Genomic DNA, 25,064 nt, shown 5'->3' with positions numbered 1-25,064 from the left:
AGACCTCAAACAGGTCTCTTGGCATATCTGAAAAGTGAGGGGCTTGACGAGTACCATTATTTTTTTTGCCTAAATTTATAAATCCCTTCCAGGAATAGAATTCTAAAAGTCCATTACTTGTGTTCTGAAAATGTTTGCGCAGTTAAGCTGCAGACTAAAACCAGAAGTCTAGAACAGGAAGAAATCCTGTGAAGGCAGTTCACATCGCCAGCAGCTGAGGTATCGGTAGAAGACGGGTACCAGTCTACACCTACTACAGGCACAGACCAACAAAAGCCTTTGGTGCTCCACAGCAAGAGATCACAGGATAGCATGACCCTCAACCTGTATTCGAAGCCTTCAATGGCTGAATATTACAGACATAATGTCAAGTTGAAAGCACATGAGGTCACTACTGGGGCAGGGCACTAAGTTAACACGTGTTTGGTAGAAGTAGCCTGGCTGAAACCGCTTATCAGAGGCTGTAAAATGACTTGTCTTGATCAATGCACTGACAATACCAATGGCCCTACAAAGAGAACATGGTGCCAGTCCACACTCCAAAAATCAGCGTATTTATGGTCTGCCAATGGTGAATACATGACAGGCATGTCGGTGTGTAACTAGAGATTCTCCCTCCGAAGAGCCTAATAAAAAAATAACAAGGCAATCAGTGGTTAAACTGAACTGTACACGGGGGCTAGTCTGGGAAAATACCCATACTCGGCATTTATTCACGGACCGCACGCTGTGTGCGTACCATCTTTACCTCATAGACGATACAAATGAGACCCTCCCCCCAAATCCTGATTTACTGTGTTCAGCAAGGCAGAGAATCTGGACAGCAGCAAAAAGCCTTTCCTTCTATGGCAGTTAAACTAATTTTAAGTCCTTGTCTGAATTGCCCCATGCTCACCTAGGACACTTTTGAACATCAGTCTTCTGCCAGGATAGATTTTCTATCTAGCAACAGAAAGACAATTAACATTTCAGCCAAATTCTTTGGAAAAATAAGACGGACATACACACAGCTAAAATCCCACACACACGCATACACACACACACACTCACACAGTTAAAAGCACTGTCTCCCACCAACCAGAAAAGGCCTTTAGCAGATTGACCAAAGATAGCCAGCAGTGAGTCTTCTCTTAAAGCCCACCAGGAAGTTTTTTCGCACCTGCAGAGCCTGAACACTGTGCAGACATACACCACAGACATCACCGAATCCCTAGAGTATGCCCAGGGTGGGCTTAAGGCTGTCAGACTGCTCCCATACAGCAACAAAGGCTCCTCCTCATGCCTCTCTGCCAGGTCCCAGCAAAGTTAAAAAAAAAAAAGGCAACTCCATTTAAGAGAGTCCCATAGGAATTAATGTATCAGGCCCTAACTGTGGGGTACTTTCCTCAAATCAAGAAAATAGTTTCTGCACAAGCCAATGCTCTGCTGGTTTTCCTTAGACATAAAATTTACTTTATTTCTTTTCTTAAAAAGTTAAAAATACAGAAGGTTCAGAAACCGATTTTCTCCTTGCAGATGTTCAAACTGCAGCTTAAGGAGAAAACAATCCTTCACTGAAATGTTTCTCTTAATTTTTTTTTATTTTTATTTTTTTCAATCATCACCACCATTAGGACAGAGGTTGAGGAGTACTGACTCCACCGCTAATTTGATGACGTAGTTTGATTCCAGATTCACATTTCCAGGTGCCAAGAGTCCAGAAAACAGCCATGCTAACTTCTGCCTTCGTTTGAGATTTTTTTTTTTTTTTTTTTTTTTTATTGAACACAGCAGTGACCGTTGGCATCTTTGAAGCGTAATCGCATCTTAGGTCGGTATTTCTCAAGGTAAAGCAGCTGTTTGGAATTGAAAGCTCCCCTCCTTTTCCTAAAACAAAGAGAATGAAGGCTAATATCAATGGAAAAAGTACTGCTTCAATCACCATACACATTCTAAAGCAGATTAGTCCTCGTTTCAACGCTTTTCTGTATCTACAAAACAGCATTTTGGCTTGGTTCCGTACCCACTGACACTCTGAGGAGGGCTAAATCAGGCCAGCACATGCAGTTCATCACCTACATGCCCATATTAAGATCAAAATCCAGTTAGCAAATTTCAGCATATTTTCTTGGATTGGGAGAGTTTATTTCCATCACCAACAGCAGTCACTGAACAACATCAAGGTCACCCTTTCCTTGCAGATGCATGTGCTACTAATTATATTAGCTAGTAAATAAAGACCATGACATTCAGATCCAAATATGTAAGAGGTTCTCAGAAAAGAGCTTCTCGGTATAAAAGGTACTGTACCCAGGAAGAGAAAGAAGAAATTTAAGAAAGGAAAAAAGAAAAAAAAAAAAAATGTTGACAGCAGTACAGTTTACAAAGATAACTGAAGACCCTGGGAACCCATAAAGGATGAATTGCTTTTTTGGCAAAGCTCATTCAACATAGTCTTACCTGCTGGGCTTCATTTCAAGATCTGATGGTATCACTAAACCAAGAGAGCTCTGCAGTCTTTTACCAATTTTGTTATTTTCCAGACAGGTGGTTTCTGACATCTCCTGGGTGGATAACACACTTACCCACAACACCTGTAGGAGTGCTGGTGCTCGCCTACTTGCTGTAGAAATTCTGCTTGGGGGCCCAACCTCACTAGATTTTTTTTTTTTTTTAAATTAGGGGCAATTAGTCCATGTCCAATTCATCCACGATTTTTACAGCCCCAGCCTAGACATTTTTCCTCCCCAAGTTCAAAAATCTTTGAGTCATTAAGCCATTAGGTCAATGGCTTAATAGATAAGCCCAGATTAAAAAAAAAAAGAAAAGAAAAAAGAGAAAGAGAGAGAGATCAATCACCTTTTAATCCCCATCTCTAAACAGAGGAAAGGGCACAAGCCTCAGCATTAATGTCAAAGTCATGCCCATTACTGTCAGGATATAGCTACTAGAAAACAAATCACAAATCTAACAGGCCTTGCCAAAGACACATGCTGTTCAAACACAACAGAAACAGAGATATTTCTTGAGAATGGGGAAGTTTAACTTACTGCCTTATAAACTGAACTGCATCTTCGTACTTCATTCCACATTCAATGAGAGCAAGTGCAACCAGTACAGGAGCCCTAAAGGAGAAATCAATATTTAAGGAAGATCTGGAGAAACAATATATTGAACCCCTCAAAATACATCAAATTAATCCACAAACAAATAGCTTAAGTATTTTCTCTTTAAGCATTATCTACAGAAAGACATTTGCCTGCTGAGTACCTAATGTAAAATTTCTTTTAGTAGACAGCTCTGTTTGCAACACACACACAAAACCAATAAAAATCAATAGCTCCTTAGCGTTTGGGGCATGAAACAATAATTCTCGATTTTTACACTTTCTCATTTCACTATAACCTAATTTTCTACGTCACTAAAACAAGTGTGTAATACCTCTTGCATGCATTTTGCTTCTTGTGACACTATAGATTTAGCTGTACGTGAGATAGATCTATGAAGCACTGAACAGATGACTTATATAAATTTTTTTCTTCTTTTTTTTTAAAAATTATGTGCTGTACTCAGAACTGGATGTTCCAGGGACAATAAAGTAAAAGTTTCTACCCTGGGGTCCACATTTTGGAAATCAGTTAAGTGTAAAATATAGCTGGCTTTTCAAACAAGCCACATCACAGTACACACTGACTTTCTCCTGGATTGACATTCAACACCACTAAACACACACAGGTGCGACAGGCACCTCTGATGGTAGAGCAGTAAAGGATTAAACAGGTGCTAGCAACTGGACAACTTTTACTCCTGGCTAAACAAAAACACAGTTCAGGAGAAACAACTCTCACTATCACTGCCACGCTGCACCTGCATAAACAGAATTATTTTTTTTCCAAAGGTAACAATCTGAAACCTCAAAAGTCACTAAAAAAAAAAAAAATGCTGTCTCTCTACTATAGTTGAAGTTTGATTCCCTGCTACAGGCAGACACTTTTCCAGATTAAAGCAAAAGCTGAAAAGTTCTTGCTTTTCCCTCTGCCGTAAGTAGTCTGCTGTTGTTCTAACAGTAAAAAGGTCATTCTGTAAGGAACAGAACACAACACGAGTTTATGTGACGTCGAGAAGATAGGAAGCTTCTGGTACCCTTTGGCCTGGTATTGTGCAAGAAACAGGAGAGTTGAAAATCACTTGAGTTACACGTGGCCACCTTCCTAAAGATGTCCCTCAGATAAAAATAGAGCAGAAATGGATAAACAAATGTTAATCGCCTTGGGGTTTTGGCTCTTGTGTCTTTAAATATCGGCCATTTCTCCCTCTACCTCTTCATTGCCCCATCTCTTCTTCTCTAACGGTGGAAATCTTAAGAACTTGATGCACTCCAACTCTGTGCTTGCTTGACTTCTTTAATCCACCTTTCCTGCCCACTCATTCACATCCTTAAATATTAACAGTCCCATGGTTATTGTAAGAATACTAACACTTAAGCTCCATTTCCTCATAGCCCATAGGCTATAACATTCAGAGATTACATTTGGGAATATGAATGTAGCATTTAGCTTTCCTGAATCAGTCTTTTTTTTGTATTTCGTCTTGAAAGGAAGTTCTTCCCAAAGAAGGAAGTTATATTTTGAGTGGTGAGGAGAGAAACATCAGTCTGCATGTGAGCAAGAAATACAAGCCTAACTCTTCTTACCACTGAAGTGAAGCCACTTTAGACTAAGTAATTGAACCAGTTTTTCTAAATGCCTTTTTTTATTACCACATGCTTAATAGCATACCAGTTGAAAACAGGAGGAAATTAAAAAAAACAACTGTACAGCCTTAGAAATTGTACTATACACGTATATTGCATTTGTCAAGAAGCACAAGAGATTTTATTGTTTTAGCAGAAAGCCATATACTTTCAAATTAATAGCATCTCTAACTGCTCATGTCATTCATGATTGACAGAAGTGTTCTGAACAACCTCTCCAAGTTTTTCCTCTCATCCTGGATCAGAGTTATGAAGATTTTTAAGCTGCAATAACTCTCTCTTGCTTTAACGACACAAACTTGATGCTGCTGCTTTAAAGCGTTACTTAGGAGAAAACAGAGAAATTGGCATTTACTTAACACCTTCTATGACCTACCTCCCAAACCAATAAACTAACTTTAAGTCCAGTATAAAAACAAGACAGCGGAATACTAACCTTCCCAACCCTGCAACACAGTGAACAGCGACACAGCATCCAGGCTCTTCACGAAATTTGGTTTTCAACAGGTTTAGCCAGTCATCAACTATCTGATTTGGGGGCGGTGCTCCATCATCAAATGGCCAGTCCTTTGAAGGAAAAAAGGACATTAGCTATACAGATTTCAATCCATAATCGACAGCAAGGTAACCGTTAACCGGGCAAAGGGAAATACTCCATTCAGCAAGAAGCACGTATTACACCAGCAGTGCTGTGGGTATTTTTCTGGTTGCACAGAAGTTGGCAAGTCAATATCATAATGCAACACTAAATGTTTAACAACCATTTAACTGCACTTTTCAATAAAATTTCAATAAAACTCCACACTAACTCCTTTGTAGTATAGAATTTTTAGAAAAATAGCTGCCCTTGAAATCTCATTTTATTAAAAATATGTAAAAATCAATAGACATTTCAAATAAACATTTGAAAGATGAGAACTCTGTAGACTTTTGCCTGTGGTTGTGTCAACCTTTTAAAATACTACTTGTACTGCAGACTCTGTACAGAGGAGAAAGTACTTCATAACAACTCAAACGGATCGGCTTGTCCAGCTGCCATGCATCCAGTAAGCAAGACAGTTAAAGGTACCTGGATATTTTCAAGTCAAAAAAACCCACATTCATAAGCAAAAAATAAGAATACTTAGACAAAAGCAAAATCAACAAGCAATCAGCATTTACAATTACATTTCTGCCTATTAAAGGGCTAGCCAACATTTACACTACCTAGGCCACATTTGATATCATCAACATGGCTGTAAATCAAAATGACATGCGAGAAGCTTCCCATTTTCTCGAGGTCACAGCTCTCTCCTGGAACTTGTGCTAAGTAGAGTACTACATGTCCTATATTTCAAGACCAAGTACAACATCACATGCTTTATAATCTTCTCAGATGCAGGGAGTGCTGTAGAAAGAGCACTCCTAGATGCGAGGGAAAAAGCAATACTTAGTAGTTATTCAGCACTTTCATTAGGCGACTGCAATGCATTTTACAAGAGAGACTCATAGCTCACTGCCAGAGTTTCACGTTATTCAACCACCTCTCCAAATGGTAGGGAGATTGCTTTGAAAGGAGCCTCTTCTTCCCTTGTTGGCTAGAAACAAGCCTTTCATGCAGTATCTTGAGAACAGGTTAACATGAAGTAATATTCTCTGAAGCCTCAAAGAAGCACGCAGCAACTCTAAACACATACAACCAAAGGTAAAAATCTGCCAGACTTTTCATTTTGAAATGCACTTATTGCTACCCTAATACTTCCTGAATAGCAAGTACAGCTTAGCACAGACCTCAGCCCAAGAGCACCCTATAAATGTGTTAGCACTTAAAGCTGCAAGGTGGAAATCTGCGTCTTGGAACTACAAAACCAAAGATCTTTTAAGTTACTGAAATAACTTTCTATGCGATTAATTCAGAAAGATACACAAAGCCTGAAGAGTGCAGAGAACTTTTTTAAAGCAAGTGGAAAATTAAAAATATCTGGGACAACACACCAAAATAAAAGACTATAGAAACGAGATCCTAAAGTAAAACTTGTTCTTGCTAATAAAAGGTTTTTACGAGATTTTCCACTCAATCACACACTGCTAGCTATATTATTTTAGGCCTAGTATCATCCACTGTCCCAGGAAGAGATGTATGGGCTGCCAGGAGAAGAGGCATTACCCATCGCAAGATGCTTTCATTTGAAACTGCCTTGCAAAGAACAGGATTTGCATGCCACTTCTGTGTCCTAGCTTTGGATTAAATCCTTTCCTTCATTGCTTTAGCTTACATGTTAACCATCATGTCCACACAACTCTTGTGCCGGCCTGAATTAATGACAATTGTCATTTCCCCACAGATCATCACCTTCCCAGGAATGGTAGTACACCACTGACATTAAATTAGCACCGATAAAACACTGCTGCATGGGACACTGCCCAGAATGAGGAACGAAAATAATTCTGGGACTAGAGGAGTAACTGCAGCAAAGTTTTGCAGTTATTTTCCTGATTATGAGTTCAGCATCACCTCTGAATTCCTGTCAGACAGGATAGAAAAGAAATTGCTAAGCTCCACAACCAAACCAGTCATTAATAACCAGGATGATGCACTAAGATTGCACAAACAGAAAATGGAGCTCTTTTGTGCCACCCTGCAGTAGCTGGGAAGGATGATAGGCAAGAAAGGGTTATTCTTATTTACCCTTTATCTGGAGCAACCTTACTCGGCAGAACAGCCCTGGGTTTGTCAGTCAGCAATGACTGCAGGACCGGCACTGCAGAACCGAGATGAGCAAGAAGCAGAAACAGGACTTTAAAGTGACAAAGACCCTTTCCTTCAACACCCGTGTGCAACTTGCACTGAAGTTACAGCAGCGAAACGCTCCCAGAACTGCCTGCATCTACGTAGGATGGGACCACAGCCACCAGCGTGGAACTTTCCCACCTTCAGTACCAGAGCCCACGGCGATGCAGTATCAGGTGGCAATGCAGTCGCACCCCTAACGCGGGCACTCCCGACCGCCTGCAAGCATTCAGGTGGTGGCCATTCCGGAGGGCACAGAGCGTAAAGGAAGCCTGATCCCTGGGTGAACAGTAAATGAAGGACCGACAGAAGCAGAACAATGAAAAGTGTCTTAGATCCTGAAGATGAACAAAACTATTGCAGCCTCCTTTGCCAGCCAGTGCAAAAATGCTTCCAGAAAAAAACCTCCCAGTTTTTCCGATGTGGCATTTCTACATTACAAGACCTTACACATGAACATAACTGTCAGAACTGCAGAAGCCCACAGAAACTAAATCCATCCCCACCTCCTGTCTCCTGGATTTAATCTCTGTTGATAAACATGCACATGCAATAGTACTACTTCAAACATGGAACATTTAAGTCTCTACTTTCTCACTATGCCATCTGCCAAAGCAACTCTCTAGCTGCCACATTCTACCCACCTTGCCGAGTACATGATCCCGTATCGCGGCATGAGAGCGGGCTTTGCTAAAATGCTCTCATTTTCAGGGGCTTCACTATGCTTTTGACCTCAACAGTTTTAAAATAGACACTAATCTCTCTCAGGCTGTGTTTTTAATCTTAATGTTATTTTTGCAAGCAAATATTAGCTTTAAATAGTGACGTGTTATTTTCTCAGCCAGATGGTAATTCAATACCATTTCTGAACAGCACAAGGACTCTGCTTTGAAAAAGCATATATTCATAGGAAGGAACAGCTATACAGGAGGTGGTCATGTCAATGACTAGTTAAACTTATCTCAAATAGCAAACCACTATTGCAATACAGTAATTTACTAAGACAACCCCATGACTGGGATCATCGGGATCAGCGATGACATTAGCAGCAAACTTTCCCTGTCACCTCCTGCTTTCCATTACCCTTAACAGATGCCTGGTGGATTTATGCTCTCTCCTGTTTTGCCGTCTGCAGCGCTGGAACACTAAGAAGAACTGGTACGTACCAAATGCGGAGAGGCTCGTTAGCCGAGGCAAATGTGTACAGACACAAGACACTCATGTGTTACTCAAAGTGAAAGGCTCCCCAACAGAACAGTGCTTAGCAGAGCTGGCAGAAACAGCATTTCTAGTTTTTAGAAAAGCTTCCTCAAAAAACTGCTTTCAGTTCAATCCTAGCCAACACCAAGTTTTTAAAGTTTCTTGAGAACCAAAATCCCCAAACTATTTCAGAAGTGTGGGCTCCAGAGCACAGAGCACTCCCCGGCTCCTGCAGCTGCCCCGGAGGCCTCGGCCACAGACCGGGGAAGGTGGATTTTGCTCACAGCTGCAGGGGCCAAGGTCAGCTGGCCTCACAGGGCAGCCACCCTGGCAGAGCTGGACACCTGCAGAACTGTCCTAAGTCTTCTAGGAAGAACTCAGATCTGTGCTCTGGCACAGGAACACAGAAATACTCTTAAGCCCCAGCCTAAATCAGGGCTCTGAGGGCTTCCGCACCAGAAGTTTAACCCTTGCAGTCTCTGGCAACCTTAGGAGTATTGTAGCTAGAAGTTTCACAGCAGCGTGCCCGAAAATACTGTGATGCTCAAGTCCAAGGCAGCTCTAGAGTGAACAACACTGCCATTCCAGAGCACAGCCCTAGGAGCACTGGTAGCCCTGTAGTGACTGATTTTTCCAACATCGAGGCACACGTGGCTGCCTGGAACTGGAATAAATGCTTACTAGGGCCAGGAGCCAAGAAACCTGACTGACCTGTACGTGGAGTTTTCACAGATATGCCAGGATACAAATTTTTCTCCTAATGGAAAACTGCAGAAGTTTTCCTCCGACCAAGCCATAAAAATCAAGAGGCAATAGAAGACTGACTACCTGCAACAAGAAGGTAAGATGCAATTTCTGGCCTCACAACAGAGTATTACTCACTTTGGTAAAATAAACTGATTATATCTGACACACTGTAATAATTCAGAAGTATTGCCTGGAAAAATACTGCCGGCAAGCTTAGTATGAGCACACACCTATTAAAAAAACCTCCCCTAAAACACCAAGCAACACTGGACAATATAGTCAGACAGTCATTGCATAATGTTAACTCTGAGCAGCAGTTAAGGCATTCCACCTGCTGAACGGGGAAGCCAGCAGCAGCCAGGCGCCATTTAGAGGTGAGCAGCAACGAGGCTATCGATCAATATCCTGCCACAGCCAGCCCATGGAAGCCTGTATCAGCGTGTCAGCTAGAGTCTCAAAAGGTGGCACTTTTTGAAAGAGCGAGAGAAGAGAGCTTTATCTGCATCCCGAGAAGGTCAACAGTAAAGCCAAGAAGTGCTGTATCTAGAGAAAAGGACCAAACCGAGCTGTACGAACCACAAGGCTGAACATTGGATTAGTATCAACCTAGTCACTAAAAGGCAACCAAAATATCTCAACAAATCCAGAAATCCAGGAACAGACATTTCTAAGCACTCAGGCGATAGTAATGAACCAGCAAGTACCTTTCACAAAAGTACAGTGAGTTTCTCAAAACCAGCTTTAGCTGATACAGGGGATCACATTGCTTTTGGCCAATCTGGAACAGTCACAAGCTCTTGCCCAAAGCATGAAGGCCATCCCCACCACTTCGAGACAAGTGATTTTTCATTTTTAGACAGTTTTAAAGGCAACTCACTAGAACCTGGATTCCTTCTTTTTCGATGGGAGCTTGATCATAAGTGGCATCACAAACTCGCACCAAGGTTGTCACTCCGTACTTCTTCAGCTCCTTTGAGAAAAAGGAAAACATGTGAGCACACTGACAGAGTGATGAATTAAAGAGCTTTCTCATCAGCTACAAAACCAAACATTTTACACAGAGTCAGCGGTACCGCGACTGTCGCACAGCTCCAAGGTGACTACACAACAAAGGAGGAAGGGCCAACTCAGAAAGCGGGGTTTATGGCCAACATTAGGGCAAGGATTACAACTGACAGGAATAAGTATGAAACACCTCTGAATTGCTCTTCTCTAGGGAAATGCCAAGGTGGAAAAAAATTGCATATATAAGAGCAAAATTAAAATAGCTGCTTATATTCTCCATGCAGCTTCTTCTTCTCTTTAAATAGAAGCCTGGAACTGTTTGCTTCAGCCGGTGTTGACATTTTGAGGCAGGGAGGAACGGAACACACACACCACCATACTCTAGCTTCCTTGTAATGCACTATAAGTAGCACATTGTGCTAGATAAATAATCAGAAGATCAAACAAAAGCTGTTCCAGTTCACTTTGAAGGTTCATACAGTAAGCAGAATTTCCTCTCATGTTCGGAATGAATCACTATAACTGCTAACAATTAGCAGTAATATCTATTCCGGAGTCAAGACTCCTGGAAGAGGAAGACAATCCACAATTAACGGGGGAAAAAAAATATATATATAAAAAGACCAAAAGAATGTGGCTTTCAGACAAAATTAACCACTAATATCTGAGCAGACTCATGGTGAAGAGCACACTGCTACATGATGGAAGTCTGTTAATAGCCACAGTCAGACATCGGTATCAGATGACAGGATCTCTTTGGAATGAAAAAGACCTGCATACACAAGATAGAAGTCCTCTAGACATTAAGACATAAGGGCACAAAGATACAGCAGGTTTGGAGCAAACTAGAATGCAGAAATACACTGTACTACTACTTCTCTGATGATACCATCTGTTACTTTTTCAGAAAGCTGAATATTAAATTTTGCCGTATTTAAGATCTTGTTGTGTCAGTAACGGTGCGATCCACTGCCCATCGTCACTGACTCTTCCCACAGTTCGACCCAGGCAGACACTGTTTTTCATGGATAAATTCTGGCACCTGAAATCTCTGACAATTCTGGGATTGGTAGGGCAGTTTGAGAACACATCCTGTAAACTAAAACATCGGTTTAAGTATTGCACTGAATGCTACTCTAAGGGAGAAGAAAGGTCAGAAACCAGTTACAATTGTGTTAACTACTTCTTTAAAAGCCAAAAGATGAGCAATAGATCTCTATATTAGAAGCACTGCATTATTTCATGAAAAATAATGTTTAGAATCGCAAAACATGCAGTCCTTCAGAAACCAGGACAAGAACGATGGCAAGGGTGTGTGTCTGTATTCTAAAATGAAAGCTCATCCAGCCTCTCGCAATTAAAGGCAGGACTTTGGAAAAAGTAATCGGTGGATTCTCTTCTCATACTGTCAAGGGAACATGAACAATATATTAAAGATAAAAATGCCTTAAGTTTCAAGTAACATGTAACATATAGCCAAAGCATTAAGGAACGGGTGTGAAGAACGACCGTTCAGTACTTCCACGGTAACCAAAAGCATATAAGGAAAGAAGAACGATACTTTATTTGACTGCCTTACCTCTATGAACTTGCCGAGAGTTGCATTGGTTGGGTTGTGAGTGATCAGGAAACGCATATTCTCATAAGTAATTTCCACGGGGGCTGGACGGTTCATAATGGCAAACAAAATGTGTAAGGGGCCAAAAAAATAGAATTTAAAAAAAAAAAATCAATAACCTTGGAAACGTTTCACAGCAGAAAACATTAAAAAGACCACTAAAATGCCTGGGATTGATCAGAGCTTGCTTTGACGTGTTTGTTCCTTAAAGAATTTGCTTCTAGAAAAGCAGGTTTGCTTCAGAATCCACTTGAATTCAACTTCGGCCTCAGTTACTGCAGGTGGTATCCTTCAGACTCCAAAAACTCTGACTAGATGCAAGACTAGGCAGCCTGTTCTACATTTAGGCACTGGTGAGGCAAAAAAGTAAGGGCAGGTTTTCTCTCCACTTTGTTTTCTTGATGCTTAGTTTTGCTAGAGTCAGTAAAAGGAATATGCTTCCAATGTGCAGAAGATATCCCATATATTTGAGTGTGTTCGCTGTGTCTGGAGTCTTCAAGGCAAAGTAATTATGGCACGTAGAACCCCCCGCACTCAGCTCACTTGTCAGCCAGGATGCTGTGCTGGGCCTGGCAGAAGTCTGCCCTCACACTCAGAATCGCCATAAATGTGCGACGTATATTCCAACAGAACACCTAAAGAGAAGAAAAATGTCACGTCAGAGGAATTGTTGCTTCTACTCCCAGAAACACCAAATATTGACCCTCCCAGACAAACTCAAATTACGCTACATAAGACTATGTTTAAAAAACAAACAAACAAAAAAAAGCAAACTTTACTGGAGTCGTGACTCTTGTAATCCCGGATATTCTCTCGGCACCGAGTATGCTCTAGCCCAGGGACACGAGACTCCTTGTAACCGCTGTTCCCGGCAGCCAGGCACCGGAACCGAGAACAAGGAAACCTTTCTGTGCTCTCTGCAGCCCCTCCCTCCCAACCAGGTGCCCTAAAAGAGGAGAAAATAGCACAAAGCCAAGTACATGCTTGAAAGTGTCTGTTGGTACAGCCATACCTCTTTGGCTTAAGCCCAAATATGTAAAAAATATTGTTGGTATGGCTTAATCTTCTGAACAAAATAAGCAGTACAAGCAGAAGTAAGAGTATAACTGCCATATATTTGAGCTTTTGCTGGCAGATAAATTTCACCAACACTGGTGTATCGCCAAACTCCCAACAGTTAGTAGGGAGATACCCTCCAGAAATCAGTTACTTCAAAAGCAACCAAATGGTCATTTAGCAGTAATAACTTTTAGCTATTCTCAGTCTTATCTGTGTTTACAGACTAGGGTGTTAAGACAGCAGCAGCTTCCAGTCCTAACTCACAGGATTCAAAATACAGATGTCTTAGCAACAATAAAAGATGGAAAATTTAATTCTACCACGAAGTTCAGGGGGGTGGAAATGGAGCTAACCTAAACTAGCTGAACTTATTTAAGGCTGGAATACTAAATAAGCAACAAGGCTTTTCATGGCATTTAAAAAGCATGAAGCCAAAGAATCACTACTGACACTTCTTTTTCTAAGGAAAAAGTTTTACATCGGTTGAATAAAATCCAAATTAGCATCCAAAAGTCACAAACCTGCAACTCAAGCAGAAAGGTCAACATGGCACATTCAAGTGAATGCAATTAGGGAAAAACACACATGCATGGAAGTTCACACCCCAAACTTCTGGTGAGCTCAACATTTTAATGAGATCCTCACTTTAAAACAGTCAAATTAAGTACTACAAAATTACCTTTTTCACTGACATGAAGTAAAAAAAAAATCACCCAAAGAACAGCAATTATTTCCTTAAAGAACAGCTTTCAATGCCAAAAAAATACATTAATTAGGTTGCCGGAGGCAAGAACAAAGATGTTTTCAATAACCTCCCCCGACCTTAATGCAGTTCTTACTCTGAGTGACTGAAATACAAATTTCAAAAATGAATCCTAGAATATTTTATCAGTGTAATGACTACAGGATTAAGTCTCACCCCAGATGGAAGAGTCCCATCTAAACACATCATACTCAAGTCCTTACACTTGTCAATGCTTGCACATTTGTCACAACTCCCTCATATATGCTACCAAATCTCAAAGCAAAGGCTTTGTTAAAATGTATTACAGTCTGCTACAGCTATGATGTACCAGGAACAGAATGACTAAAGTTACAGCATCCACATGTGCCCAACACTTGTAAAACTCGATTCTTTTTTCAGGCAAAAACTGGCCTGGTTTTCCCCCCATTTGAATATATGCTCCTGTCACCCGACATGTCCTGGGGAGCGACCTGCAGACTTGCGTTGCAGGAACAGTTTCAAAACTAACTTTTTAGGACCTAGCAAGGTCATTTAAATAGAAACAGTGGTCAACAGATCTTGGCATAGGAGATCAAAACTTGGATCCCAAGTACCAGAGGCTTACAGCATTACAAAGTACACCGTCGCAAGGGGAAGGGCTATTGTGTCATATTTAAACAAATCCTTTAAACATTTTTCTTTTCAGCACCAATAATTTGGTTGGAAGAGCCTCATCCAGTGCTATTTGCACTGTGAGTTGTATCAAACCAGGTCATTATGGTTACACTTCTCCTCCCTCAAGCAAATCAAAGAGGGTATTTCAACCCAATTATTTTAAAAGTCTTTTGTAAAAACTATTTACCAAGTCATTAAGAAAGGACACATGGAGATGACATGTTCCAGTAAATTAAGTGTGGCAGGGGGAGTCACCAACTCAAGTCCTACTCTCAGATCTGCAGCTGCTTGTGGTCTGACCTCGGCCAAGCCACTTTCAGTAGCTCGACTTATCTGCAGAACAGGAATGACACCATCTTACCTTCCCCAAAGGAATATTACTGAAGCATTTAATTAGCAAATAGCCAAGGAGTGATTAAAAATGTAAAGCACTGTATTTAAGTCTGAAAGATGATTTCCAGAAGGATAAGAAGTTTCTGTAGCACATAACCCTGTTTTTAAAATCATTTGGTTGCCGACACATATATCCCTTCCTCCCATGACTTTCAACTGCTGTTACGCTGAAGTTTAAAAAGAGAAACCAGGCTTCTAATTAAGAAAACGAAAACCAGGAAAAACCCTATTGTCTGTAACTTCTGATCTCCCCAAGTAAATAATTTAAAATTTCTTCCTCCCTGTATTAGCAAGCAAATTTACACTTCAAAATCCCAAGAGAACTGAGAGCCATCAAACTGACAACAATAAATAGCAACCAGGTCCACGCACAACATAAAACAAGAAATAATTTTTCAGCCAATTAACCTTCAACTTTTTATACTTAGAAAGTGAGATAGTACATGGAGAGAAACCAAAAAGTTACTACATGTTTTATGTGGCTGGCCTCAGAAAGGGTGCAGAAGTATCCAACACGTCAACGCTACGAATGAGGTGCAATATCAGGAACCAGAGGAGGAGAAAAAGCAGAGGCAGCAGCACAAACACGCCAAGCAACAGCCACTCATGCCTCTGAGAAGAACTAGATATGCTTGGGAGTCAGTTCCTGATGTTGTTTAACTTAATTATCAGGGAATAATCATCAATCAAGATGCCTATCTACACAGCCAAGTTTAGTGAGCTGTGACAGTCTCTGCACCTACAGACAGGACTAATTTCAGCTGCAACTAACAGCGCTGTGAGCTCCCTGCCTCACGCTCACACAGCCATACATGCCGAGAGCGCTTGATAAAGCCTTATGAAGCCAATTTGAGAAGAATATCTTTCAAAAATACCGTGAACATGCAAGAATATGCTTAAAACATAAGCAAGGGACAGTCGTATTAAATTAGCATAAGTAGATCAGGGTGATTAACTAATTAAGAGAGACCAGTTAAACGAACTCCTGACTTGACAGAAACTTCACTTGAGATTGCCTTAAGTAAAAATCCAACCCACCTATAATATTCATTTCCAGTGCCTGCCTCGTCTATCATTGCATTGACTCCTAAATTACACACTTCAATAGGGCAAGTCGCTTGCCCTTCTGTATTGAGCCTCTACAAGTGCAGGGAGACAGGTCTAATGAAAAACAAGTAATAACGTCGTAAGGAATTCCTAGTTCCACCATCTCCTTCAAAACACAGCAGCAGAAGTGCTGCCTTAGCTACACTGAGACAGCGAAACAGCTTGCAACAGCTGCAGCTTCCAGAGATTGCAAAACACGGATACCTTCGGAAAGGTCACTTGGATCACCTTTCAAAATAACCCAGTGCACAGGATGCACAGCAAAGCCCGCTAATTTGTCAGTCAGTATTAAAAGAATACTTCAGTGTTTTGAAGACCAGTATTTTGAAACCATCTCAATTAATTTTGTTCCTGTAAGTGGGAATCCCACATTCAACGTTAACGAAGTCAGGTCATGAGCTGTTGAATTTTTCCTCTTTTCTTGCTCTTCTATAAAACCTCATTCTTCTTCTTTGCACTTACACACATGAAATCAGCACCACAGCACGCTGACGGTACTCAACTTGATTCCATAGAAATTGCCATCCTGATACAAAGCCGCAGCCTGGCCAGGCTTTTCCTGACACTCTGCGTACGTCACATTTCACTTCCCCTTCCTGCGTCGCCCCGCTAGTGACCCACATTCTATCCATACACCATCAAAATGTCCTGTTTCGTCTGAAGCACAAGGTGCTTTTCAAGTAAAAATATTCATCCAGACCTCCAAAATAAGCCTTAAAACAGTGGAATCACACATGAGCGAGAACTGAAGTGATCATTTCTAAAATATAACTCTCCTAGTATGCAGAGAAAAGAAACTCTGGAACTAACATTCTTGGAAAAAATTCTTGAATGCTCTCTGAAGGAAGCTTGCTCAGAATGACACGTGCCTAGAGAGGGGTGAGGTCAAAAATTTTACTGTTCCACCCTATCCACCCCCGCCATGGAGCTCCCTCCCAGCCTGCTGACAAGTTCTGCGGTGACTCATTCGTTTCCTTTTGCACTAACCCAGTCCTAGGCCGTAAAACCCACAGCAGCAGATAGAGATCTGCCTTAGCAAGGAGGGAAAAAAAAAAAGTCCAGATTAAAGAAGTCTCAACTTAAAAGTGACACATCAGGAAACAGCAAGAACCGTCAAATATATCATGCAAGGCTACTCAGCGAGAGAAGAATCAATTTTGAGTACTACGCAAAAAAAGTTTAGCTGCCATCCCTAAATTTGGGTGAGGTCAAACCACTGTATCCAACACAGGCATGGATGCAGAGAGATCATCATCCTGGCAAGCTTGGCAGTGGGAAGTTATTAGATACTGCATTAGCTCTTCCAGAAAGAATTGATAGGCATGTGTGCTTTAAGCGTCAGGTCTTTTCTTTCCTTTGAAACAGAACCTGCTTCGTAGTTAAAAATGCTGTTCTGACACAGAATTTTTTGAACGCCTTCCCCACCCACCCTTTAGTTCTCAAAATCCCTTCAGAGGACACATTTGAATGTTATTTACATACCATGCCCAAAAAGTTTAAAGTTACTAAAAGTGTTTGAAGTCAAAACCAAAAGACCCGCCTAAGAAAAAGAAATTTAAGCTATTATCCTGTTTAAGTCACAGACTTACATTTAAGTAAAATCCAAAGTTACTTTAGCCAATAGTTCATGAGTATGTGACACTAACAACTCATTCCTAAAAATCAGAGTGCTGAGTCGTCTAAGCTGTATCAAGTGTCAGGTTTTGAAAACATGGTCCTGCTAGATCATCAGCTTCCCCGACAGCTCACACCACGTATTCTCACACTTTAAGATGAGATATCAAAAAAAAAAAAAAAAAAACCAAAAAACAAACCACCCCAAACCCAAACCAAACCCCATTAAGAAGTCAAGCAGGACTTATAAGCAATTTCAAATCACACCACAACAGGGATATTATTCTATGAAGTTACAGAGTTGAATTACTTGCATCTTACTCATCTCACTTACTTGAATTTGCCGTATACCTCTGCCGGAAAAATGACTTAGTGGAGAGTTGGCTCCTTTTCCATGCTCCTGTGGCAGTTCAATTCAGTCAGACAACTGAAACTGAAGCTTACTGATAAATCGCACTGCACATCCACAAAGTCTCAATTGTTAAAATCCACAGCCCATTATTTCGAGCAGAGCTAGACTTTCAGTGTAAAGAGACCAAAAAGAATTTAACTTTTTAGTACAGAACAGAGAGATACAAGGGATAACAAAAAGGTACACCTAACAGTGACCTGAATAGAGACAGCAACCCAGCATCTCAAGTGTTACAACAGAAAAAAAGGATCAAGAAATTTAAGACTCCTGCACCCCTTCATAATTAGCAAAATGAGCCACAAGATGATACCGAAGCCAACAGCCACTACAAAGGTATTTTACAGTCTCTTATGATATGCATCAGCCAAATACCGGCCTAAATAGGTGCCAGCCTGAGCTAGCACTGCAATTCACAGGCGTCAAAAAGAGTAACTTCTCGCACAGATTCTCAAGCCACTAGGCCTATTTTTCAAGGTTTAGACAGAGCTGTTTTAAATCTCCAAGTCTTTTAACAGGCAAAGAAGCTGTCAAACTAATCCAAATACAACAGACAACACAGAGTTCCTCTCCACTAGCTTAGTAATGGTACATCACCGACAACATGTTTTCTCCTCCAGAGATATTATCAAAATACACAACCTACACCATTTACAAAAATGATCTGCTTGCACTATGGTATCTTGAGAGCTACGTTTTCAGCTGTGGACCGTCTTCCCTCAAAGTGAGGGCAGAAACATGCTTTTCCACAAGCCAGGTATGGCCCAGCTCTCCCCAGGGCCGCACATCAGCGCTCTCCCTCCCAGGCCTCACCACACTTAACCAGCACGGCATTCCACCACGGAGCAAAGTCCAGCAGGAGGAAACCGGCTGCGACCACAGTTCAGCTCCACTCTGATAGAGGAAGAACATTTAAGTGCTGCTGTGTGGAAGAGAATAATGGATATTTGCAGGTAATTAAACCCGAAGTCAATCACCTACGTTTACGAGAGGTGTACGTAAAAACATCACAACTAGACCCTATGCAAGAAGGCCAACGTTCCTGGCTGCGCATCCCTACACACGCAGATCCTTACTCCTACCTTAACTCCAACCGATCTTTTCTTTCCAACAGTGGAGTTCATTAACTCTAAGTACTTCTACACGTTGAGTCATAAGGAGATAGAGTTTTCTGGCTGCTGCTAGTGCTGGGTTTATCTTTTTTCTTTTTTAAATACAAACTGCAGTTCTGAGTCAGAACCTGACTCGTTCATTTTGGGAGTTTTGAAGCGAGTTTCCATTTATACAGCAGCCTTTAAAAGCCAACTTTCTGCCTTACTCCTCCTCACGCTGAAACCAACAAGCACACAGCTGCCCTGAGAGAAAAAGCAGATCGTGACTAATCACACCAAGGCACCACGAGGAACCATCACCGCAAGCGAGCGGAGGCCACCTCCACGATCATCCCCGTACCGTAACACCTCCCAACCTGCAACCTCGCCTGCGCCCCACATCCCAAACCTCCAGCTCTCCATTACTAGGCTTCCTCACCCACCAAAGCACGCCCTCAGCAGCAAACCACAGCCATTCCCAGCGAGTACACCACTCCCTGTCTCAGGCCTTCCTGCAGGTCGCTCTCAGCACCCTCACAGCAACACCAGTACTTTCTTCAGCTGCTGCCCCGGCCAGGCTTCATCAACTCCCCCCTTCCAGCCCAGGCCAGCTCCAAATCCCACAGGGCAGCCCTCTATCTACACAGACCGGCCTCGGCATTCACGGCCCTGCCCCCACTCAAACCCCAGGAAAACCGCCACATCCTGGACACCCTTCCTTCCCAGCTCCACGTGCCCCCCTCCAGCCTGAGAAAGATCCCCCCCCAACATTGCTCCCAGCCTTCCCCCTCCATCTTCCAGCCCAGATCCCAGAAAAATTCTTTATCCTTTACAGCCCATCTCCAGGCCTAACACAACGCAGGCCCCTTCCCCCTAAAACAGCCCTCCCATCCTTTCTCAAACTCTTCCCCCACCCATACATACACACGGGAGTAAGTAACACCCCTCGAATAAACCCCTCCAAATGCCCCCCGTAGCAGGTACAAGCAAGACCCCCCCAATTCGCCCACACCAACCCCTTCGCAGTCTCCTTACCAACCCACTGCTGTGATCTTACAGGCAAGGAACTCCCCTCCTGAACACCGGCCCCAAGCCCAGGTACCGGGCAGACTCCCTCCCCTAAGCCATCCCCACGGTGCCCGCTCACGCCAGCCCCACAGCCAAGGGGGGACCCACTGGAACCAGCCCTGCAGAGCAGCGAGGTGGGCTCCGTGAGTCAACCCCGTCCCGCAGGTGAGGACAGGACCCCTCCGAACCAGCCTCACAGGTAGGAGGGACACCCCGCAAAGCAGCCCAACGCTGCCGGCAAGGGCTGCTACCCTGAAAGCAGCCTCACCGGCCACGGGGGTCCCTCGTACCAGTCCAACCCCACAGGCTGTGGGGACCCCCCCAAAACCAGCCCCAAAGCAGAGCAGGGACCCCACAGGCTAGCAAGCTGCCCCCAAGCCTGCTCCTCCGGCCAAGGGAGCCCCCAAGGCCTGGAAGGGTTCCCCAAACAAGGCCCACGGGTCAGGAAATCCCCCCCAGAGCAGGAAGGACACCCCAAACCAGCCCCTCAAACCAAAGAGAGCCTCCTAGCCCAGCAAGGACCCCCCCAAACCAGACCCGCACACCAGGTGGGACCCCCAGAGCACAAAAGACCCCTCCAAATCAGCCGCAGGGACCAAGGGAGACTCTCCAGGCCAGGGCGGTCCCCCCGGACCAGCCCCACAGGCCGGGGGATCCCCTCAAAACCTCCCAAGGAGCCGGGGGGAGGGCAAAGGCCACCCCGGAGCCACTGCCCAGCCCGGGCCCGTCCCGGGGTCGGGGGTTGCGGCCTGCCGCCGTCCCTCCTCACCCGCAGCCCCCCCCAGCTCCTCCCCACCTCGGTCCCCTCACCCTGGGCATTGAGCGCGTCGGCGTTCTTCCGAGCGGGCCCGGCGCCTCCCACACACCGGGCCGGGGGACGGGAGGGGACGGGAAGGAGCGGGAGGGGGCGGAGGGGGCGCGGCGGCGGCGGGCCCGGCCCGGCGGGGCCCGTGACGGGGCTGGGGCTGCGCTCGGCCCGGCCGCGCGGAGAGAGCCCAGAGCCCGCGCGCCGCCAGACGGCTCCTCGCGCACAGGCCGCTCCCTCCCCGCCCGCGCCCCGTGGTACGGCCCAGCCCGCCGCTGATTGGCACGGGCCGCCTCACACCCACAGCCGGCATTGGTACGGTCCGCCCCGCTTCAGCGCGCTGGGCGCGTCCACCCGCCGCCGGCACCGCGGGGGGGGGGGGGGGAAGTCCGGGCATGCCGACGCGGCACAAGCGGCACTGAGGCGGCCTCGCTCCCCACTACCGCGGCTCGCCGTGCGACCAGCCGGGTCCCCGTGCCGCGGGGAACGGCTCCCTCCAGCCCGCTGCTGGGCGGGTTACCCCCCCCCCGGCGAGGCGGCTTGGTACAGCCCGCTCCCCCCCCCCCTCCTTGAGCATTGGTATGGCCGTCCCCAGCGCGGCCGGAGAGCCCGGGGGCGGCTCGCCCTGCCCCGCCGGCGGGGAGCACAGCCCGGAGCGCAACGCGCCGCCCCGCTGTCCCCGGTCACCCTTGGTACGCCCCACCCCTTCTCCCCCCCCCACCCCGCCGCGCTTGGACTGGCCCTCCGGCCGCACGTGCGCGCGGGCCCTTCCACGCCAGCACGCCGCACACCACCCCACCCCCCCCCAGCAGCAGTGGTACAGCCCGCTTCCCCCCCCCCCCCCCCCCCCCGCCGCCGCTCAGTGGTTCGGCCCGCCCGGCCGTTCCCACGGCGCCCGCTTCCCCGGGCCCGGGCCCTGCGGGAGGGGCTGGCATGGCCCTGGGGAAGGAGCCCCGGTGCCCGCGGCCCCCGCACCCCTGGCAGCACCCGCAGAGGCAGCGGGTCCCCGGGAAGGCCCGCAGACGGTGAAACTGAGCTAAATGAACCAGCCGTTGTTCCGGTTCCCCGCCCCGGGTACGGTGACTCGGAGTTTGGTGGGAGCAGCTCCCTAATCCTGCCTGGAAGACGGGGCCTGTGCCCGTCACAATCCTGCCAAAAGGCTGCAGGAGCGCTGGGCATCGCTTATCCCGGACAGGGCACCAGAACGCCGCGCCGACATAGAACGCAGGAGATAAAAATCCCTCTCCTGCCAGCTGAGATAAAAACACGGGAGCAAAGGACAGAGCCGCAGGACAGACGGACCATTCCCGCCGGCATCGCTGCTGCCGCCAGCCCTGCGAGCGGGTGGCCGCCCTGGAAGCGGCAGCAGCAAGAGAGGGAACAAGAGTTCCTCTGTCCCGGGCTCCTGCGAGAAGCGCTCTGCAGGGCCTCTCGCCCAAGCAGGCAGCGGCGGTGGCTCTGATGCACAGCCATTTGCATAACGCACAATATCAAGTGCTCCGGGCTGCCGGGCCTCTTCCCCTTCTGCAGCCAAACAAAGGTATTTTCCCCCAAAGCTGACAAACGGCCCCGTCGGAAGCGATCGCGGCCACACCAGCCATCAGCTGCTCCCAGAAGATGTTCACGGAGGAACAAACGCTGGGAGGATGGAGCAGGGATGGCCCAAAACACACCCACCTCCTATTTTCAGCTAGAAGAACGCACGTCACTCCCCTGCCCTCAGCCTGGCGCTGTCTGGAAGGGAGCCGCGTCCATTTTAGCACCCGGTGACTCTGTTTCAGGCGCAGCCGGGGGCTCTGGCCAAGCTCAGGGCCGCGCTGCTCTCTCTGCAGGCTGCGTAAGGTAATAACAAAGGAACGTCTCAGCCCCTGCACGCCCTGAGCAAGTCAGACAATATGAAGAAAGAAAGTAGAACTGATTTAATTTACAGATGGTGAACTGACTGGTTAAGCAAAGTATCCAGGTTCACTCAGGAAGCTGGGAAAGTGTTGGAAACTGGTCCCAGATTTCCTAATTTCCAGTCCAGGGCCCCATCAGGCAACCCTCCTCTCAAAATTGAAACATACTCTAAAGGAGCCACATGCATCTTGTTTTGTTTGGTTGTTTTTTTGCTGAAGTTCTTGGAGGAATGGGTCCAAATCAAACAACTAATGACAGCTGCCACCCGCAGCTCCATGAGCACAGCAGAGGGTGTGGGAAGATGGAGCTGTGTGTGCTCAGGGAGTGTGACTGAGGCAGCAGGTGGAAGCCCCGGAGCTACGCCAGCCCTGGCGCTGCCATTTACCAGGAGCAGAGTTAGTTCATCCCGGCTCCGGGAAGGTGCCATGGCATTTACAAGTGACGCAGCTGTGAGTAAGGATGAGACAGGGGCGGCAGGCAGGGAAAGAGAATCTCAATGGAAAGAATATGCAAGAGTGACATTGAAGATGCACAGCGGGGGAGAAGGAAAAAGAGACAGTATGTGCAGGAGGAGGGAACTGACGGAGGAGGAACAGGCCAGGCACGCGTACCAGAGACCCACGCAGCTCCGAAGCTGTCAATAGCAGGAGCTCCCTTAGACGGGCGAGATGTTTTGTGCAGCAGAACTGCACAGCCATCGACCGCCAAGTGACGGGTTTGCACAGGCTCAGGAGGGCTGCCTGGAAATGGTGCCCTGGGGTCAAGAGGGACAGGACACGGGTCAGGCTGCGTTACCCGATGACGTCAGAGGCTCTGTCTGTCCATGAACATCAACTTCAGCTCTGCGCAGAAGGGGCTGCTGCAGACAGCGGTCTGTTACAAGATATTGAGAGATCAAATAAGAATCCCATGCTTCTAGAACAGGCTAAAGGACATGCGTAATTCCACAAATTATAAAAGCTGTTATCTGTCCATGTTCTCATGCTACAACTGTCAAATTATTAATAAAAGGCCACGTTTAATACTAGTTTATGGAGCTGCAGTGCCCGAAACATACCCTGTATGCAGGTTAAATTACAGCCGCCTCCACAAACCACAATAACAGAAATGCCTGCACACAAAGGGCCTTCGCATACGCCATCATCCTGACTGAAAAACCGTTCAACGCCGCTTTTCTGGGTTTCGAGACCGTGCAGGCGAGCCTTCCCCCACTAGCCTCGCCCCAGCACCTCTAACTGGAGTTTCTTAACCTCGGGTAATTGTAGCCCGTGAGACTCTTTTTCTTACCTCTTTAACACTGCATAACATCACCTGCCGCGTGGGAGTCAATCAGTCTCTCCGAAGCCCCACACCGCAGCATGGGGCAAACGTGACAAGTACACCAAGGGCTCGCCTCGCCAGCGGGCACTGCCATGGCCCGGTACCACAGCGCAGGGCTTACGGGGGCAGGAGGGGGAAGGCTCGGCTCCCGCTGCCAGGGCCCAGTACCGCCGGGCGGCCCTGTCAGCACAGGCAGGCCGTGGGCTCAGCCCTCGAGGGGGCCCCTCTCGCTCTCCAGCCGGGCCACGGCCCAAGCCCGGCCACGGCCCGGTCCTGCGCCGCGCTTCGCGCCTCAGAGCGGCCGCCCCGAGGGAAGGCCGAGGGCGCATGCGCCACAGCCGCCCTGGGCCGGCGCGGGCAGCCCCTGCGCATGCGCAACACCGTTTCCCTGCTCCTACGCAGGCGCAGTGAGCCCGCCGGGGGATCATTCTCTCAGCAGCCCGTGACTAATGTCACGCCGGCAGGCCCGCGCATGCGCAGTGGGGGCCGAGGGGGCGGTGGCCCCGCCCTCACACGTGTGTGTCGCCCCCCCGGGGCCCGGCACTGCGCATGCGCTCGCTGGGAGGCGGCCGTTGGCAGACCGCGCGTGCGCCTGCCGGGGGCGGGCCGAGGGGAGGCGGGCAGCGGGAGGGCGCGCGGCGGCGCGCCGACGCAAGCGCAGAGGCGCGCGGGGTGGTCGCGCGGGAGCCGGCGGCGGCGGCGGCGGCGGGGGACGGCCGAGCGGGAGGGGGCGGGCCTTCCGGCCCCTCACTTCCGGCCCTGGCGCCGCGGCGGACGGTGTGGCAGCGCCGCTCGGCCCGCTCCGCTCCGCGCCGCTCCGCCCCCGCC

General features: G+C 46.6%; 1 protein-coding gene across 5 annotated transcripts; it reads right to left on the bottom strand.

Annotated features, from left to right (window-relative positions):
* Positions 1-1,386: 1,386 nt before the first annotated feature.
* Positions 1,387-12,225, bottom strand: PTP4A2 (protein tyrosine phosphatase 4A2). 5 transcript variants are annotated; one of them, XM_075721798.1, is made up of 5 exons: positions 12,034-12,225; positions 10,327-10,419; positions 5,169-5,260; positions 3,030-3,104; positions 1,389-1,866 (listed from the first exon to the last, which is right to left on the bottom strand). In XM_075721798.1, exons 1-5 carry the CDS (start codon positions 12,127-12,129, stop codon positions 1,758-1,760), a joined length of 465 nt encoding a protein of 154 aa, XP_075577913.1. In that variant the 5' UTR covers positions 12,130-12,225; the 3' UTR covers positions 1,389-1,757. The 5 variants fall into 5 exon arrangements, with proteins under 5 accessions (XP_009491401.2, XP_075577913.1, XP_075577914.1 ...); XM_075721799.1 differs by having other exon boundaries at positions 5,169-5,299; positions 10,327-10,421; positions 12,108-12,225; XM_009493109.2 differs by having other exon boundaries at positions 1,392-1,866; positions 5,169-5,299.
* Between the last annotated feature and the right edge of the window lie 12,839 nt (positions 12,226-25,064).

Source organism: Pelecanus crispus, chromosome 16, assembly GCF_030463565.1.
Source record: "Pelecanus crispus isolate bPelCri1 chromosome 16, bPelCri1.pri, whole genome shotgun sequence".
NCBI classification, from domain to species: domain Eukaryota; kingdom Metazoa; phylum Chordata; class Aves; order Pelecaniformes; family Pelecanidae; genus Pelecanus; species Pelecanus crispus.
Note: the sequence above shows the minus strand (reverse complement) of the source record. Positions and strands in the feature narration are given on the sequence as shown.